Source organism: Podarcis bocagei (genome assembly GCF_964188305.1).
Source record: "Podarcis bocagei genome assembly, chromosome: 13".
In the NCBI taxonomy this organism is placed as follows: Eukaryota; Metazoa; Chordata; class Lepidosauria; order Squamata; family Lacertidae; genus Podarcis; species Podarcis bocagei.
The window spans coordinates 5163217-5182077 of NC_138138.1; the positions used below are offsets into that span (position 1 = coordinate 5163217).

The 18861-nt window shown below is 43.3% G+C and overlaps 1 protein-coding gene and 1 long non-coding RNA gene across 5 annotated transcripts in view; one reads left to right on the top strand and one right to left on the bottom strand.

Annotated features, from left to right (window-relative positions):
- The window catches only part of LOC308571467, a 150852-nt gene that overhangs the window by 106898 nt on the left and 25093 nt on the right, over nt 1–18861 (bottom strand). The gene's annotated exons all lie outside the window — the stretch shown is intronic.
- The window catches only part of LOC308571350 (uncharacterized protein), a 127677-nt gene continuing 120861 nt past the window's right edge, over nt 12046–18861 (top strand). For all 4 annotated transcript variants that reach the window (XR_014001303.1, XR_014001304.1, XR_014001305.1 and 1 more), the window contains exon 1: nt 12046–12168. Coding sequence is in view for 1 of the 4 variants with exons in the window: in XM_081167001.1 (XP_081023127.1) it covers nt 12137–12168 (32 nt within the window). In the remaining 3 variants the exon portion in view is untranslated. The remainder of the gene's footprint in view (nt 12169–18861) is intronic.

An 18861-nucleotide genomic window follows, 5' to 3' on the forward strand; every position in this document is an offset into this window, starting at 1 on the left:
GTATAAAAACAAATCATATTCATCAAATTAAACTGAAGAACAAAATCAAAATACAAATGTGAAAAACTGAAACAAATTTAACAAAAAACAGAATTACAGAACAGCCATCAAAACATTAAAGTAAGATAGCAAAAGACAACTCAGCTAAAGTCCCTTTCAAGAAGGCCCAACATGGGGTTGCGCTGAGTCCTGCAGTGTGCTGAGAGAGAAGGACTATGGCTGCCGCTTAGTGACCAGGTGCCTCCAGGCTTGAGAGGTCAAAGCAATGTTCCCTCAGGATGTTCAAAGGACCACGCTGCACTCACCTCTCATGTATTTCAAAAGATGCTCAGATAGGGCTGCCATATTTCAAACAGTAAAAATCTGGACAGAAAAATTGTTGAGCTTTTTTGGCAAAATAACAAAAAAAAAGACATTATCCAGCTATTTTTATGGAAGATCAGTAAAAATGACACTACTGACATGGATTGCCATACGTCAAGATTTTCCCAGACATTTCCCCAATTTCTGCCAGGACACTGTTGCCAACTGCAGTATTCCAGATATGTCCAGGAAATTCCAGACATATGGCAACCCTAGCTCAGAACCCACCGGAAACAAGCATGTCATGGGTCCATTCTGAGGATATTTCTCCACAACCAGAAACTCAGGTTGCAAGTTCTGGTTTGGGTGGATATGTGCAGGTGAGGAAGTTCTTCAGTTTGTACAAACCTGTGATTAGCAGGTTAATTTGCCAGACATCAGCTGCATATCTTTGATATTGATCTCAATTCAGGCTGTCAGGCCTTGGCCTGAGACAATAGCTCTGTTCCCCCTTATTGCACATTCTCTGCCAGAATTTGTAAATCCATTCCGGATGATCAAGGCCACGGCAGTGTTATTGGCCCTGCCCCGCAGTGTGGGACTCCCTTGCAGTGCCTAGAGACAGTCAGGCCAATGACCAGAGGAGGAATGACCACTGGGAGGATTGCAGAGAGAAGGAATACTATGGAGCATCTGCAGCCTTCATCTGCTCCATCTGCAACGAAACATGTCTCTCCCATATCAAGCTCTACAGCTGCAGCAGGCGCGGCAACCCGCCAACAGTTTGACTTCACCCCCAAAACTAAACTTCTCCATTGTCTCCCGAAACAGATGGATGCCAACCAGTAGGCAAGCCCAGAGAAGGTATATGCAGAACAGGCTAACCTGAGTCTTTGAGTGGGTCTCCACAATGGATGACTGCAACAACCAGTGGCTTAATGTGTGGTGGCAACTTCAGCCTAGTTATAGGATGGAGACTGCTTTGGTTATCCTGAGGGATGACCTTTACCAGGACAGATGAAGAGCTGTTTGACAGTGGAATTTTCTGCCAAGGAGTGTGGTGGAGTCTCCTTCTTTGGAGGTCTTTAAGCAGAGGCTTGACAACCATATGTCAGGAGTGCTCTGATGGTGTTTCCTGCTTGGCAGGGGGTTGGACTCGATGGCCCTTGTGGTCTCTTCCAACTCTATGATTCTATGATTCCTGCTCTGCTGGATCTCTCAATTGCTTTCAATACCATTAATCATGATATCCTTCGGACCTGCCCCAGATTGGAATGACATTGAGTTCCAGTTCTTATCTTATTTGTCTTATACGTTTAAGACAAATAACAAATGTTGGAAATGTAAAGAAAAAGAAGGAACATTTTACCATATGTGGTGGGAATGTAAGAAAGTAAAAAACTTCTGGGAAATGATATATAACGAGATGAAAAAGATGTTGAAATATACGTTTTTTAAAAACCAGAAGCATATTTACTTGGTATTATAGGTCAGGACATTAATAGAATAGAATAGAATAGAATAGAATAGAATAGAATAGAATAGAATAGAATAGAATAGAATAGAATAGATTCTTTATTGTCATTACACAAGTGCAACATTGTACAAAGTGCAACGAAATTGGATGCCATCCCTTAAAACATCAAAAGCAAAACAACAACAACCAAACAAACCACATTCCAGCCACACCCACACCACACCCATCAAACTCCCAGGTCACACTATCGAGTTACAGCATTCAAAAAGGCCACAGCTCTTGGATAGAAACTGTTTTTCAGTCTATTTGTCTTTGACTTGATGTTTCTATATCTCCTGCCAGAAGGCAGTAGTGCAAACAGACCGTGTCCCGGGTGAGATGAATCCTGCAGGATGTTATTTGCTTTCCTAAGACAACGGGAACCGTACAGTTCTTCCAAAGATGGGAGAGGATGACCAATAATCCTTCGGGCTGTGGTTATGACCTTCTGGAGCACCTTCCTCTCCCTAGCTGTACAACCGGAGAACCAAGCACAAATACAGTATGTAAGAATGCTCTCTATGGAGCCTCGGTAGAAGCACACCAGCAGTCTCTCACTCAGATTGTTCTTCTTTAAAAGTCTGAGGAAATAAATTCTCTGCTGGGCCTTCTTCACCAGAGCAGTGGTATGTGCGCTCCAAGTCATGCCCTGATCGATAGCTACTCCCAAAAACCTGAATTCCGCCACCCTCTCCACCCGTTCCCCGTTGATATACAAGGGCTGAATGTCCGCCTTTTTTTTCCTGTAATCCACCACCAATTCCTTGGTCTTAGCCGTATTAAGAGCCAGATTGTTCTCTCCACACCAAACACAGAGCCGCTCCACCTCGTCCCGATAGGCGGACTCATCCCCTCCTGAAATGAGCCCTACCACTGTAGTGTCATCAGCAAACTTGATGATTTTGTTGCTGGAATAGATGGCTGTACAGTCATACGTATAGAGAGTGTAGAGCAGGGGACTCAACACACAACCCTGTGGTGAGCCGGTGTTAAGGCTAAGGGCTGTGGACATGTGTGACCCTACTCTAACCCTCTGAGAACGTTCTGACAAAAAATCCAAAACCCAGAGACAGGTGGAGTTGGAGAGTCCAATCGCCTCTAGCTTGGACACCAGTCTATGGGGGAGGATAGTGTTAAAAGCAGAGCTAAAATCCACAAACAGCAGCCTCACATAACTCCCCGGCTGCTCCAGATGGGACAGAGCAGCATGGAGAGTGGTATTGATGGCGTCTTCTGTGGATCTATTTGCTCTGTATGCAAACTGGTAGTTGTCAAAAGTTAATGGAAGACAGGAAATAATGTGACGGCGCACCAGTTTCTCAAAACACTTCATGATGATTGGAGTCAGTGCAACTGGTCTATAGTCATTCAAACTACTGATTGTGGATTTTTTAGGCAGAGGGACAATAGTTGACGACTTCAGGCAGGGTGGGACAATAGACTGGTGTAAGGACTTATTGAAGATCTTAGTAAAGACCCTCGCCAGCTGATCCGCACAGCCCTTCAACACCTTTCCAGTGATGCCATCAGGTCCAGCCACCTTCCTCGGATTCGCCATCCTCAAAACCTGTCTCACCTCATGTTCCTCTACCGTGAATGAGGGGCCCCTATGGGCTGGTGGCTGTAATACCGGCGTCTCAGGTGGCTCCTTCTCGAAGCGAGCAAAGAAGAGGTTAAGCTCCTCCGCCAGCAAGGGGTCACCGTCGACAGCACCAAGGTTAGGTTTGTAGTTGGTAATGCCCCTTCCGATCGTCAGGAGGAGGGGGGGTTGCGGGTTCACGACCCAGCCCACTCTTGCCCTCGCGAGGCTGGCGCCAGCCTCGCGAGGAGGTAGGGGATTCCCCCCAATTACCATACCCTGCGGCCCAGCCAATCGGAAACGACGCGGTTTCCCTCCCTTTCTTCCCTGGAAACGACGCGGTTTCCCTCCCACCCGCCCTTTAGGTCTTGCCACTGACTTTGCTATGGGCTTCGGCTGGTCGCCGCAAGGGGCCTGGTAGGAGTTTTTCCATTTGGCTAATTGGCTGATTTTGTGAGCCACTTGGTTTTTTCGCCTACCTCGTAGCAACTCGTCACAACTTTCCCGGTTGGCGGTAGGCATTGGCCGGGGTATTGTCATGCAGATGAGGTTGGGGGGGAGGAGCGCCATCACCTCCCCCAATGCTTGAAGGGTAGTTCGTTAAAGGACTCCGAGGGGCGTCGCCTCGTCCGAAACCTACGGAGGCTAGGGCCTAAAGCGCGCCCCCGAGCGGTAACCCCTCGGGGAGCGCCTAGGGATACGCATCTCGGGTGGCTCCCCCTGTTGGTGTTCAACCCTTCCCGGTCAGACCGGATAGTCGGTTAGGGGCCAATGCCTAAAGCCAATACCTTTCTTTCCTGTAATCAATAAAGTTGTGGCCTTTTTCGCCCACTTAACCTAAACTCTTTGTCCGTTGTCTTTATTTATTCCACCCGTGGGGGGGGGGGAGGGAATAGCCACGCAATATGCTGAATCCCCTGCCACATCTGTCTTGTGTTGTTGCTCCTTAAATTATCCTCAATCCTCAGCCTATAATCCAATTTTGCCCGTCGAATACCCCTCCTCAAGTTTGCTCTTGCTACACTGTAAAGCTGCACCTCGCCTGACCTGAAAGCCCTGTTCCTTTCCCGCAACAGGCACTGGACCTCTCTATTCATCCAGGGTTTCTGATTGGGGTAAAACCGGATGGATTTATTTACAGTGACAGTGTCTGTGCAGTGATTGATATAGCACAGAACTGCCGCCGTGTGCTCCTCCAGGTCTGAACTATCGAAAATATCCCAATTGGTTCTCTCAAAACAGTCCTGCAGCTGGTGAATAGCACCTTCAGGCCAGATTTTAACAGATTTTAATATTGTGGGAGCCCGTTTCCTGACTGGGATATATGCTGGTACCAGGAACAGAGACATATGGTCAGACTGGCCCAAAAGAAAATATATACGTTTTTTAAAAACCAGAAGCATATTTACTTGGTATTATAGGTCAGGACATTAATAGGCAAGATGTTAAATTGTTTTTATATGCAACAACAGCGGCAAGAGTATTGTTAGCCCAGAAATGGAAGCAAGAAGAAATTCCGACAAAAGAAGAATGGCAGACAAAATTAATGGACTATGCAGAACTGGATAAAATGACACGAAGGATTCGAAACCTGCAGAACTAGAGATTTACAGAAGATTGGAAAAAGTATACGAACTATCTGAAGAGCAATTGTAATCAACAAATTACGCTAGTGGGACTACAATAAGTTTTGTAAGCAGAAATATATGAAACGTTACAAAGTAGAAAAAGAACAGAGATATTAGTTATGAAATTTAAATGCAATAGGGAAAGTAAGAAATGTATACTAAGTGAGTAGATTGGAAAATTTTCAGATGAGATTGCTGGAAGTAAAAAAAAATGGTATAAGATGTAAAAGTATGTTTAATTATTGTTGAAAATGATATGTTAAAAAACCAATAAAGAAATTTATATACGAGATTGAGTTCCAGTTCTTCCTTGAGGGATGGTTTCAAAAGGAGGTGCTGGGAAACTCCTATCCTGACCTTCCCACCACTTTGCTCTCCCGCTCCCAGTAAGCTACAGTAACACAGCTGTTGGGAAGTCAGGTAAGGGCTGATGCCTCACTAGGCCACCTGCTACTGCTATTCTCTGTTGCAACCTGCAAATGCTGGGTTATTTATTTTATTTACTCCCAGTGCCAGCCCCCGCCAAATCCTGTGGATGCTCCCCATGGTCAGCAGAAAGGTAGATCGGGAAATTGGGATTCCATCTGCTTTGGATGAAGTTGTACCACTCCAAGCTTCATAGTTTCGGGAAGCTTTTAATGTTTGATGTATTATAGTATTTTAATATTCTTTTGGAAGCCGCCCAGAGTGGCTGGGGAAGCCCAGCCAGATGGGCGGGGTATAAATAATAAATTATTATTATTATTATTATTATTATTATTATTATTATTATTATTTAAGGATTCTCCTGGATTCGCGACTAAACCTGGGTGCTCAGGTTCCTGCGGTTGCCAGGAATATGCCAGCTTTGTCTGTTCCTAGAAATGGCACATCTGACCACAGTGGCACATGCCTTCATTACATTTCATTTGGATACTGCAACATTATCTGCAAAGGGCTTCCTCTAAAGGCTGCAAGGCGACTTCACACGGATTTGGACAGCTGCAGCCACTGATGGGTGTTTGGCTGCACCCAAACTTGAGGATTCCTTATTGAAGGTGACTTTTCTGGAACCTTGTGGATGATCTTCTGCCAGCAGGCAAACATCTTTTTATTTGAACAGATATTTGGCCTACGCAGCTGATTTGTTTTTCTCCGTTATATAAAGCTGCCTTTTTACTTTAAATTAAGTCCAGCTTCCTTTTTATTTATTTCTAATCTAATTTTTGAAAAATGTGATATCCATAGTGCTATTCTTCTCTGTCATGTATTTGGATTTTATTGTAAGCGGGGGGGGGGGGATTTTTAAAAATAGAAAAGTGAGATGCAAAATAAATGTTTAATCCTGCCAGCCCAAAATGGAGTTAGGACTGTGCTCTAAGATGGTTCATCTTCCTGAAAGTTTTGATTTAATGAAAAAAAAGGTGGAGTGAGATCTTTTTTCTTTTTCTTAGAATTAATGAGTGGTGCTAAGTGCTGTGAGTTTAACTAATTAAGGCTGGCTTGTTGCCACACCATCTTGGGCTCTGGTATTTTCAGCATTTATTCAATAAGGCACGTCAGACTAAGCAGCACTGAACACGGGAGATGTTAAAATGAATCCCAGTTCCTGCAAAAGGGGCCACGAATGACCAGTTTAACATCATGTTGCCTTAGATGGAAGGCTACAATATCATACATGCACATGTGCTGCTTGTCAAATTTGGATCTAATTAAAACCATTTGATTAAAGGAGATCCAGTGATGCAGTTACTAAATGTAGATTATCATAAGGTCTTTCTGGCCCTCACATCAGTACGATTCTAGGTGCTGACACTTAAAATTGTCTTAAATAGCTTGTAACGTACACGAGCCCCCAACTCCTTGAAAGGAGTTACGTTCTCCACAACTGTATTGCTTTTTAGAGTGGCAAATGGAAAGCCAGCTTCAGTTCTTCAGGAGCCCAAACTTTGCCCAGAGACCAATACAGTGGTACCTCGGGTTAAGTACTTAATTCGTTCCGGAGGTCCGTTCTTAACCTGAAACTGTTCTTAGCCTGAAGCACCACTTTAGCTAATGGGGCCTCCCGCTGCCGCTGTGCCACCGGAGCCCGATTTCTGTTCTCATCCTGAAGCAAAGTTCTTAACCCGAGGTACTATTTCTGGATTAGTGGAGTCTGTAACCTGAAGCGTATGTAACCCGAGGAACCATTGTAGTTGCCCTCCCAGCAGATGTCAAGACAATAAATAACTATTTTACTTTTAAAAGACAAGTGAAGATGGCCCTGTGTAGGGAAGTTTTTAATGTCTGATGCTGTATTGTTTTTAATATTCAGTTGGAAGCCTCCCAGAGTATTATTATTATTATTATTATTATTATTATTATTATTATTATTATTATTATATAAGCAGCAGGGCAGTCCATTGGCTCTGCTGAAAACCCAACTCCACTGAACTCCTCTTTTCCCTGAACAGTTTCTATTCCCGCTGATCGTCATAAGAACTATTATGCAACTTTAACTCTTCCCTCCTTACCCTTTTTCCTTTTGTGCCATGTCTTTTAGATTGGCAGCCTGCAGGCAAGGGCTGTCCTGTTTTTATTGATCAAACGTAAGCTGTTATCTGGAAGAGTTTCTGGCTGAAGAGCAGGCTGCGAACATGTTGTAAATTATATTCCTGCTATTATATTATCGGTGGTGATTGACATTGTTGTGATTTAATGGTATTTAATTGTGATCTTATGCCAGCTGAAACCATTTTTGATCACCTACTCCAGAAACTAATGGGGAAAGACGTGATATAAATGTCTTAAATAAAATCATCATAGTTCCATTGTGGGGAAGGATTTCATAATAGTTTAAGGCCTGCCCACAGCGGACCAAAGAAATTTCAAAGACATACTACAGTCACAGGACATTGCCTAAGGCCAAACACACCCCGGCTGACTTATTCCTTCCCTGGGGTGCATGACATAGGTCTGAAACTGGATTTTCTTGTGGAAAACCCGCCGGTTAGCAATTCTGCTATGCGTCAGCGGGAGAGAAACAAACGTACGTTTGCTACTTATGCTTTGAATCCCATGTAATGAGGTTGTGCAAGACAGAGTTCACAACTGAGGTAGTAGCAACAAGAACATAGCTATGTAGTTTGGCACCCAGGACCATGATACAAATTTGCATTTGTTAATATTGAGGTATTGGGTAGATTAAGATGGCAGATAGCTGGAGCATAACCAGCACTGTGCTTTGCAGTGCACTCTGCTGCCCTTAAAAGCAGATACATGCAGGTTTGGGGTGGGGTTTTTTTCAACTTTAAAAGGGGTATGGGGCTGTGGATCTGGAGCCTGTTGCAAAAGACCTGGGGCTATGGCCCCCTGGCTAGGTCACCTTTTAACAACGTCCCTGACCACCAATATACATCAAGGACTCCAGTACAACTTTGAAATTAATCTGAGTCTCTTGCATTCATGCTTGTTCTTTCTGCTTGTTATAAATATTACTGGAAGCAGCCTGTGCAGAGGTAACTGTAACACACAGTCTGTTCTTTTTGAACAACCATTCATGAAAGGCTTAGAAACGCTCTCACAATCATAACCTCCTTCCAGGCATCTGAAAGCCTGAAAATGTAACGAAGGAAATAAATATTGTTTTGCTGCTCCAGTGGTCCTCAGACGATGATAATAATAATGTAATTTGACGTGCAAGTACTTTTCTCTGAGTTAAAAGCTAAATGAGGGTTTGGGGTTGTTTTTTTTAATGTAAAGCATGCATTGCCCTGAACACAATGGGTCTGCATCTATTCTATAGATGCAGGATCTTAAATCCTATTGAAAATCAATGGTGCTTGGCTCCAGCTGTGCGCTGGATTGCTGCCAATGTGTGAATTTTCCTTCCACTGTGAGGCACACAGACACAGGGCCAGTTCCCACTCTCTGTGGCAACGCTGTACACGCAGCTGGGCATCAGGGCTGTGTGGCCTTCCCACTGCTCTCTTAATTACAAAGGTGTGTGTGTGAAGTGAGCTGTATTGCTGTTCATCCAAAAGGGCTGGAAGGATTACAGACGTCCAGCATATCCATGCCAGGCTGTACATATCCTTTGCCTCATGCCACCTATTATATTGGTACATGGGTGGGGGTGGCGGGGAGAGGGGGACGCAATGCCTTGCAATGGTGAATTTGCGAACAAGCCCACAACTTTTAAAAGCCACACTTGTACTTCTGGCTATAATTGCTCTGACGTCCTCCAAAGAACTCTGGTGATATCTATTTTCCTGAGCGTATTTTTGCAGATTCCTAAAATCTGTGGTGGGGCGGGCAAAAAAGAAACCAGCTGCCTAAACTGTTGCAGAAATAATTACTTAGTGAGATTTCAAACAGATTAAAAGCATAAGAAGCAACACACTAAAATTACAAAGTCTCGCTTCAGGCAAAAGCCGTTTTAGAATCATAGAATCATAGAGTTGGAAGAGACCACAAGGGCCATCGAGTCCAACCCCCTGCCAAGCAGGAAACACCATCAGAGCACTCCTGACATATGGTTGTCAAGCCTCTGCTTAAAGACCTCCAAAGTAGGAGACTCCACCACACTCCTTGGCAGCAAATTCCACTGTCGAACAGCTCTTACTGTCAGGAAGTTCTTCCTAATGTTTAGGTGGAATCTTCTTTCTTGTAGTTTGGATCCATTGCTCCGTGTCCGCTTCTCTGGAGCAGCAGAAAACAACCTTTCTCCCTCCTCTATGTGACATCCTTTTATATATTTGAACATGGCTATCATATCACCCCTTAACCTCCTCTTCTCCAGGCTGAACATGCCCAGCTCCCTTAGCCATTCCTCATAAGGCATCGTTTCCAGGCCTTTGACCATTTTGGTTGCCCTCCTCTGGACACGTTCCAGTTTGTCAGTGTCCTTCTTGAACTGTGGTGCCCAGAACTGGACACAGTACTCCAGGTGAGGTCTGACCAGAGCAGAATACAGTGGCACTATTACTTTCCCTTGTTTTGCTTTTTCATGCCCTGTCGCTGGGAATGGCTGAAAAGTAACCGACATTGGGATGCAGAAAGGGGAGGTATGGGGGAGTCCGAGAAACAAGGTTGTTTGCATGTCTTTTTATATGTTTGTATTGTTTTAAAAAATTTTGTAAAACCAATAAAAAAAATTTATAAAAAAAAAAAAGAAACTTGCACAGGAGCCGACTCCTAGGAGCCCATGAAGAGTCTGGGGCTTCTTCAGTAGTGAAACAGGTGACAAACGCTGACACCCTGCCTAACTTTTGTGCGTAACATCACCAACACTTCGTTTGATCAAACTTATCCTCGTTGAGCCTGGCTCAAGGAACCTTTAAAGACTGAATCTTCCTTTTGGGCACAATTTGAATGAGTTTTCTGTCTGTGGCTTCTGTAGTAGATCTTGTACATAGCTCTCTCAATTTTTGGATTATTAATATAAGATTTAGTACGTAGAATGGTTTGGTAGTGTTTTGTGTGCCGCTTACGTGCCGCTTACTTTATACTGGTCTACTACGAGAACTGGCAGCATAGGTTCATTTTTTCAATACTATGAGTAAAGCATGGAATCTAAAAACCCTACAAAGGGCATTCCGTGCATTCAAATAATTAAGGGTTCTGAATAAGCAATATTCAGATAATGAGAGTTTTGCTTCAGCTAGTATATACCAAAAATGGAAAAGAAAGTAAAATGTTAGATTAGTCATTGCCTTTCAAGAAGTTATCACCATCATACTTTACAAGAATTACCCAAAATCTGTCAGTCCCATTTCCTTTAATGAATCAGGTAATCTGGGTTAAAAACATTAATGTATTAAAAAAAAAGTTTTTTTAAAAAGATGTAAGCATGCTTCCGTTCATTTTTTATACCAAGGTTACCCTTTTTAGTCCAGTACCTCTAACATGGATGAACCCGTCTGCTTTAATTTATAAAAATGGCAAGGGGCTGATTTTTTTCAAAGGCAAAAATAGCACCCAGGCACCCAGCAACTAAAAGGGGATCCACTGGAGTGAAGTGCCAGGGTGTGGGGTAATCCTCACCTGTGAAAATCTGTCCTCGCATGTTTTGTCTGTAACTTTAGCCTCTGTTAAGCTATTCATTCTTTTATGTAAGTCAGAAGCCGCTGGCAGTATTCAAGAGTAACCGGAGAAATCATGACAAGAGCATATGAGCGTACAGAAAACCCAGATGCATGATGGAGGTATCAAATGAATCTGGCATTCCAGGCTGACACACAAAATGAATGACTCGAATCTCAGAAGGGGGAGTTCCTCTGGGGCCAGATGAGGTTACCAGACAAAGCCAGGGAAGCCCTCGCTGCCGTTGCATGAATTATGCATCTCTCAGATGCTGCACATTTTTCAGGACTTCAGGGTGCAGTTGGTTTTCCACTGTGCTATTCATTAAAATCAAACGCATTCACTGTCGTCAGTGAAAACAAAACTCACCCCATCTTGAACCGCTGAAAAACATATTGCTATTAATAAAAAGCAGAAATTGGAATTTGCCCGTCTCCTGTTCAGAGTGCAACGTAACCGACACAGGGTGCGGACGTTTGTTTTCCAAGGACGTTAACGTGTCGTGAAAAAATGGCAGTGATGGCAATGACACCAAGGACACGCTCAGCAGTGGCTGCATTTTAGAGAAACATCCAGGCCATAAGCCAAGGGGGGGGGGTCCCCTCCAAAATCGCCAACTATCAGAGTATGAGGGAAATGGAGCGGGCAGTCCTGGAAAGCAGGTTTTCCAGCAGCAGCACTGAGTGGTCTCCCTTTTGGTGATAATCTGGGAATCTGCAGTTATACAATAGCATTCTCCAAGACTGGGCTGCTGAAACAGATTACTTCATTCTCTTAAAAACAAGCGGATAAAAAGAAAGGAGGCAGATTTGGCAAAGGCTCAGTAAATAAAAATAAGAAGCATATGATGCCCGGGATTCATGTGAACATAAAGTGACGTTGGCAGCCCCCACAAATAGAACTCCAGATAAAATTAGCTTTTGTCTAAATGTGGAAAGTGTGTAAATATAGTAGCAGGTTTCAATTTACTACACAAGCTCCAAGTTGCAGCCACCTATTACAGAGCTCGTGCGTCAGAGGAAAAAGGGGGCAGGGAGAGAGAGAGAGAGAGAGAGAAGAAGGAAGACAATGCACTCTGCAATTAGTAGCTTCAATGAGAGGTAAATTAATTTCCCCAGCTGTATTGTGGTTATTATTGCTGTTTAGAAAGTGGACAGGGGTAAAATCGCATTGAAGTGCAGATGTCAGCATGGTGTAAATGGTACTTTAAAAAGGCCAAAGAGTGGAGGAACAACAAATACAGAGGCACCTTTTCAAGCAAGGAATTTTAATTGCAAACACAAATGCTTTGTAAGAAGAGTCCCTGGAAAATACTTTTGTGTCATTTAAGCTGCTGCAAATGACAAGAACAGACGTGTCTGAATCCGTCTGCTCCAGACTGATGTGTTGTGGGACACCTGAAACTAGAACTCACATCAAGCTTTTAAGGTCTGCGCTTGGAGGAGCTAAAGTAAAGAGATTTCAGGAGGGGGCGAGATTCTCAGCCAGATTTAATTGCTTGCTTTAGAAAACAGTCAAGATTAAATTAACAAAATCTGGTGTATTGGTGCTATATAGTATGTGGAATCACTGACAGTGTGTTGCTCTTGTGGGCAGGGAGAAAGTAACACCTTTTCCAAATGGAAGCAGCTGTGCCAAAGGGGGAAATAGCAACACGGGCCACTGGTTATTTTCATTTTAAGAGAAAAACACGTATTTCTGATAACCATCACTTTATAGAAAATGTCAACATCAGAACATAACTTATTAAGATAGATTTTTTATTTATTTTTTTATGAGTAGTGGTAGTATACTCATGCAAAATGGCAGGTTCTATGCTTCAAGCAGTTAAGGAAATGAGTAAAACCTATCAGCTGCATTGAAATTGGTAGAACAACCTCACCGGACATGAGGAGTCTTAAAACGGACACACACAAATGAAATAGCGCAGGCCCCAGTCACACCTCTTGACAAAGGGCATTCCATGACGGAGGGGCCACCACCGGAAAGGCCCCCTCCTTTGTTGCTACCAAGTGCAGCTCTGATAAGCAAAGCCCTTGCAGAAGAACTTCAGCAGATCTCAGAACACAGCCAGGCAGGGACGGGAACTGGCACTCCTTCAGGTGCCGAGGGCTCCTGCAGTTTAGGGATTTAAAGGTACGTACCAGCGTCCTCCTGCACATAGGCACCTCTTAGAATAATAGCTATAGTGATAACAAATGTGTTTGGCACTTAAAAATCCTGGCAGCCATATTCCACACTAGTTAATGCTTTTGAGTCATTGTTAATGACAGCCCCACACGTAATGCATTGCTGAGGCTTTTTGGGATTCCGGTGCCTCTAACTGAAAGTTTATTATTTGCAGACTCATCCCATTTCATTGCCTGTTAATCTCAGTTTGTGGGGATTCGTGGTGGAGAGTCTCTTAATGGCCTCGCAGTCGCTGCCTGCTCCGTGATGCTGTGAATTCATTGTCTCCAGTCGTGGCTTGTTTGTTTTAATAGTGAAATAGTGCTTTAAAAATAACAAAGGGGTGGAGGATGATTTATTTATTTTTTGAGGTTGTATTTTGTATTATATTGTAAGACGGCCTGGGGAAAGGATGTTTTCTTCTTCTTTTTCTGTGAAAGAGCAGGAATTCAAATGCTTAAAATATATATTGGAGGAATGCCTGTGTTTAAGTACCTATCATATCGTGCTTTTGCAGGGCTCAAAAATATTATCTCAACAATCTTAAAATGGCCCTGTATGGTATTGGCAATATTAATATCTTCCTCACGCAAATGTGAGGCTAAGAACAAGTGGATGGCTGAAGGCCATCTAGGGAGTCCATGGCCAACACGAGGTTTAAAACAGGTCCTACAGACTCATAGCTTTAGCTTTACACCAGCTCTGAGCAGGTGGGCCTTTTAAATATAAGGGCATATTGTTGCTGTACACAGAGATATCGACTAACCTGAGGGAAGCAGTTTTAGGATGGAGGCCTCTGTGTCACACACTCTCATCAAGGAACTTTTTCTTTTAAAAGTCAATATTGCAGAAGGTGTTTTTTGTTGTTTTTTTACCTTTTTAACATTTCCCAGTGGACAAATTCAAAATGGGCACCCTAAGGCTGTCCATTTATTAGTGCTCTGGTCCATGGGGTCAAGAAGAGTCGGACACGACTAAATGACTAAACAACAACAACAAATCATTATCACCACTGTAAGTTATGTTGCACCTTTGGAGCGTTCAAAATATTTCACATATATTACCTCAACAATTCTGTCAATCCTTTTTAGTACTAAGTAACTTAATATCATTATCCCCATTTTGCAGATGGAAGACTGAGGCCAAGACATGAGTGGCTTGTATAAGGCCACTTAGTGTGCTTGTGGCTACAGTTCACGGTTAAAGGCTAAAGAAGACAACATCTGGGAAACTCATGACCAGATTCCTTTAAATTCTGCTGTTTTAAAATTTTAAAGCAGCCTTTGGTACTACAGGAGGACATATTTAACTCTGCCCCTGAAGCTACTAACTAAGCCGGTGGGGGGGGGGGAGCAGGGAACAGGAAACAGGACAGTTAAAACATAAAAATGACACGGGTGGCAAGGTTAAGCACCCTTTCATTCCCGTGCTCCTTTCTAATCCAAGTCGGAGCCCTTTATGGCATCTGTTTTGTCCCTCGGCCACTGTGCTGGCCTAGATCTCAAGTACCGGCCCAATGAATAGCACTCCTAATAAATGGTGCTTCTAGCAGAGCAATCCTGCGAATTGCTGAGCTGTTAAATCCATTTTCAGATCAGGTGCAGAAGCACTAACAAGCTGCCGTGTTGCATAGCCAGTGGCTTGCGAGTCAGTTTGGGTCACTGCGCTGGTACATCTGCTGAGTCAGCTGCTTTCCTTACAGTTCCCATTCCTGGCTGTAGTGCGATAGGGACTTTCCTAATACTGCTTTTCTCCTGGCAGCACTATGCCGTGGTGACTGGAGCAGCTGAGCGAATTCACCCCACCAAACATTCTCCACTTTGAAATAATGGCTGCCGATAGCAAGCATGGCACTACCGGTCATTGCTGCGGGGAGAGCAGTTCCCACATAGCGCAGCCGTTCCATGTGTTCAGTTGCTATCCTAACTTGCATCATTTGGGGAACAGGTGAGTTTCATTTTGCAGATGCCCGGGGATGTTGATGGTCAACATAAGTGAGAAACTGCAACAGTGGCAAAGCTGGAATAGAAGAGAAAATAGGTTTGCTCCAGGCCAAAGATTGCCTTTGTGAGTCACATAGGAAAGTGAGGCTGCTCTGTTTCCTCCAATCCGGCTTCGCTCTGTAACAACTTCACTTCCCTTCTGCTAGCAATGGCCTTATAAGGCTTGTTTGGGCAATTTTGCAAGATGAATAGTTCCGTTATAATAAGTTGCCAAAATCTTAAATAATGATCTCTTACAAATCTTGCAAGAGAGGAGGGTTGGCTGCCTTACAACGTTCTGGCTAATGTACAAATTGAAGCTACAAACTCCCACCGCTGCCGGCACCGAAAAAGGAGCTTGCTGGGAAACATCAGCCAGGCTCTTAAGATTCGCAGCTTAGCATTATCAGAATCTATTTAGTCAGCTTCAAATACCAAAACGCATGTGAGGGACTCTGGACTTCAAAACCTCAAGAAATCTCAAACCTGTAGTGTTTGTGATGTTGTTGTTGTTTGGACTTTTATCCCACTCTTCTTTCCAATGAACTCAGGGTACAGCATCATAAGTTAACGCAATATAATGGGGAAAGTATTACAAAAATTTAAAACAACTAAAAACAGATTTTCAGGATCCAGGAAAGGTCAGAGTGGGAAGCTGAGGGCAGCAGCACTTCAGGAAGCAATTCTCAGATTTCTCAAACCACACCGTCGGAAACGGGGGCTGAAACTGCCCCCCTCCCAAGCCATTTTTTCTGCAAGGACCCCCACCCCAGATTTTGGCTGCATCAGCAAAAGTATTTTTTCCCCTAAAGGAAACATGGTGTTGGGGCGGGTGGAGCTCAGGGGTCAGCAAACTTTTTCAGCAGGGGGGTGGTCCACTGTCCCTCAGACCTTGTGGGGGCTGGACTATATTTTTTTTTTGGGGGGGGAGAATGAATTCCTATGTGCCACAAATAACCTAGAGATGCGTTTAAAATAAAAGGGCACATTCTACTCATGTAAGAACATGCTGATTCCCGGACCGTCCGTGGGCCAGATTTACAAGGTGATTGGGCCGGATCTGGCCCCCGGGCCTTAGTTTGCCTACCCATGGTAGAGCCCATCACACTCTACCTTGAGCTGGCCCCAATTCTCAGCTGGCGTTTCCTTTCCCTTACATTTAAGTCAGCTGGTTCCTCTCCTGAGTAACAGTCCCAGGGCTGCCTCCTGTCACCAGCCGGCCCTGATGCTGTTTCCCCCATAAAGAAAAAGAAACACACAAGCATCAGCTTCTCTGCTGGGATTATTTTGGCTGCATCCGTTCTAAAGTTAATCTTTCTCCTGCAAAGTATGTTTATGTTCCTGATGTTTATTTATTGCATTTATATCTCACCTTTTCTCCAAGGAGCTGGTAATTTGGTGTCGTCAGGAAACTTGACTGTCTCACTGCTCACCTCTTAGAACCATGGGACCTTGTTCATTCAGTTGTTCAAAGCACAGACTACAATCTCAGTCCTTGAGGGATTCCACTTTCTACATCCCTGCACTGGGAGAACTATCCATTTATTTCTACTCTCTGCTTCCTGTTCTTTAACCAGCTACTGACCTCTTTTCTTATCCCGTGACTGCTTACTCCTAAGGGGCTTTTGATCCATGTGCAATATACTCAAAGAACCCTAAAAGGCTTTTTAGATGAGACTTATCCTTGCAGAAGCCATACTTCTTTTTCTTCAGCAAGACTTGTTCTTCTGTATGCTTGATAATTCTATATTTAATCATCGTTCCCACCAGTTTTCCCAGAACAGATGCTAAATTAACCAGCTTCTAATTTTCTTCAGATTCCATTATGAAAATTGTCGCATTAGCCACCTTCCAAGTGTCAAATATGAAGACTGATCTTAGAGAAAAATTACATCTTTTTGTTAGAAGATACTGGGTTAAGAACACTTAGGTGGATGATTTCCTTATTTCTCCACGTTTTTAATTTCTCACTAAAGCTTCACCTGTTGTCACTGTGATTTGCTGCAGTTCCTCAGATTCCCTTCCTGAGAAAGGGAGTCACAGACGCAAAGAATTCACTCAGCTTCTTTGCAATCTTCTTTTCCACCTTTAGCATATATTTAACTTCCTTGTTGTCCAGTGGTTCGACTACCTCCCTGACTTGTTTCTTGCTTCTAATGTTTTAAAGAAATAGTTATTGTTGGACTAAATGTTTTCAGAGAGTTTGGGAATTTTTTCACCCCTTATTGTCTGTTTGCATTTCTTTTGCCAAGGTTTATGTTCCTCGTTCTCTTCTTCTGGACATTCTTGCCTCTCATCGTTTCCTCGCCTGCTCATTAACCCTGCTGGCCATCTCTTGGGCTTGCTGGTCCCTTTCCTGATCTGCAGTGTACAGTCTGTTGTTGTGTCTTTTAATAACCTCCAAGCACTCTGGAGAGATCTGACCCTCTTGACTTCCCTTTCGACTTTCTTCTGTCCCCTCATTTTTCCAAAGTTGCCTCCGTTGAAGTCAAATGCGTTGGACTTTCTTGGCAATTGCCCAATACGTTGAATATGATAGGACAATAGCCACAGTTCCCAGTCAGCTCAACAAGACTTACACCTCACAGCTTTGTATTATTTCCCTTTTAACCCATCTCTACAAAGCTCTACACATCCTGATACATAGAAGCAGGTAGCGGGGTGTTATTGACTTCTGTCAAAACACGTCCGTGATCAGTGCTCTCAGCTGAATGTCATTCATCTGAACCAGGCCAGCCGCAAAGCCCAGGGACGGCTATCTAGCCTCACTAGGCTCCCTTCTTATAGTAAAACCTGACAGTCTGGAGGTGGTTATTCTTTGGATTCTGTCTCAAAAATCAGGAAAATTGAGCCATGTTTCTTGAGAAATTTCTATTGCTCCATCTGATTGGGAAGACATTTCCTCAGAGCTGCCAAATTTCAAATGCTACTCAAACATTTGGCAACTGTGAGCGGTGAACAGGGGTTCCATTTACGCTGAAGAATTTTCTTGCCAACCATCTTTGTGCTCAGGAGACTGTTTCCTGCATTGATGTTATGTGGTTTTTTTGTTCAGTTTCCTAAAATAAATATTGACGGGTCACTGGGAGCCTCCTTATTAAGAATCATGTTTATTCATAAATCCCCAGAATTTATTTCCAGGCACAACACGGACCTACTCCATTAGCTGCTTCATTATGTATTCCCCACCTCTTATTATGCTACATTTGTGACTTGTGGGTGAGTCTCATATATTTGGATTATAAATTTCTCATATTATGTTGATGTTGCTTGTATAATCTGTTTCACCTTTTCTTTATGTGCACTTTCTTCCTGATCTTTTTTTTTTAAAAAATCTTATTATTTCATCATAAAATTCCAACCTCCCTTTCCTCCCAGGAAATCAAGTTCATGGTTCTCCTCCCTGTTTAATCCTAACAACCACCCTGTGAAGTAGGTCAGGCTGAGAGACTTTTCTCTCTAAATCCTAAAATAATAAACATGAGGACTGTTCAGATAAATAATTAGCAAATGCATATATTAATCTCTTTTCAGAGAATTAGATGTGTTAGGCTGTTGTAACAAAAATAGCCGAGGGAGGGAGAAATCTGTTAAACTTGCTCCATACCAGCCTGCAGGAGTGTTGAAGAACAGGACAAGCAC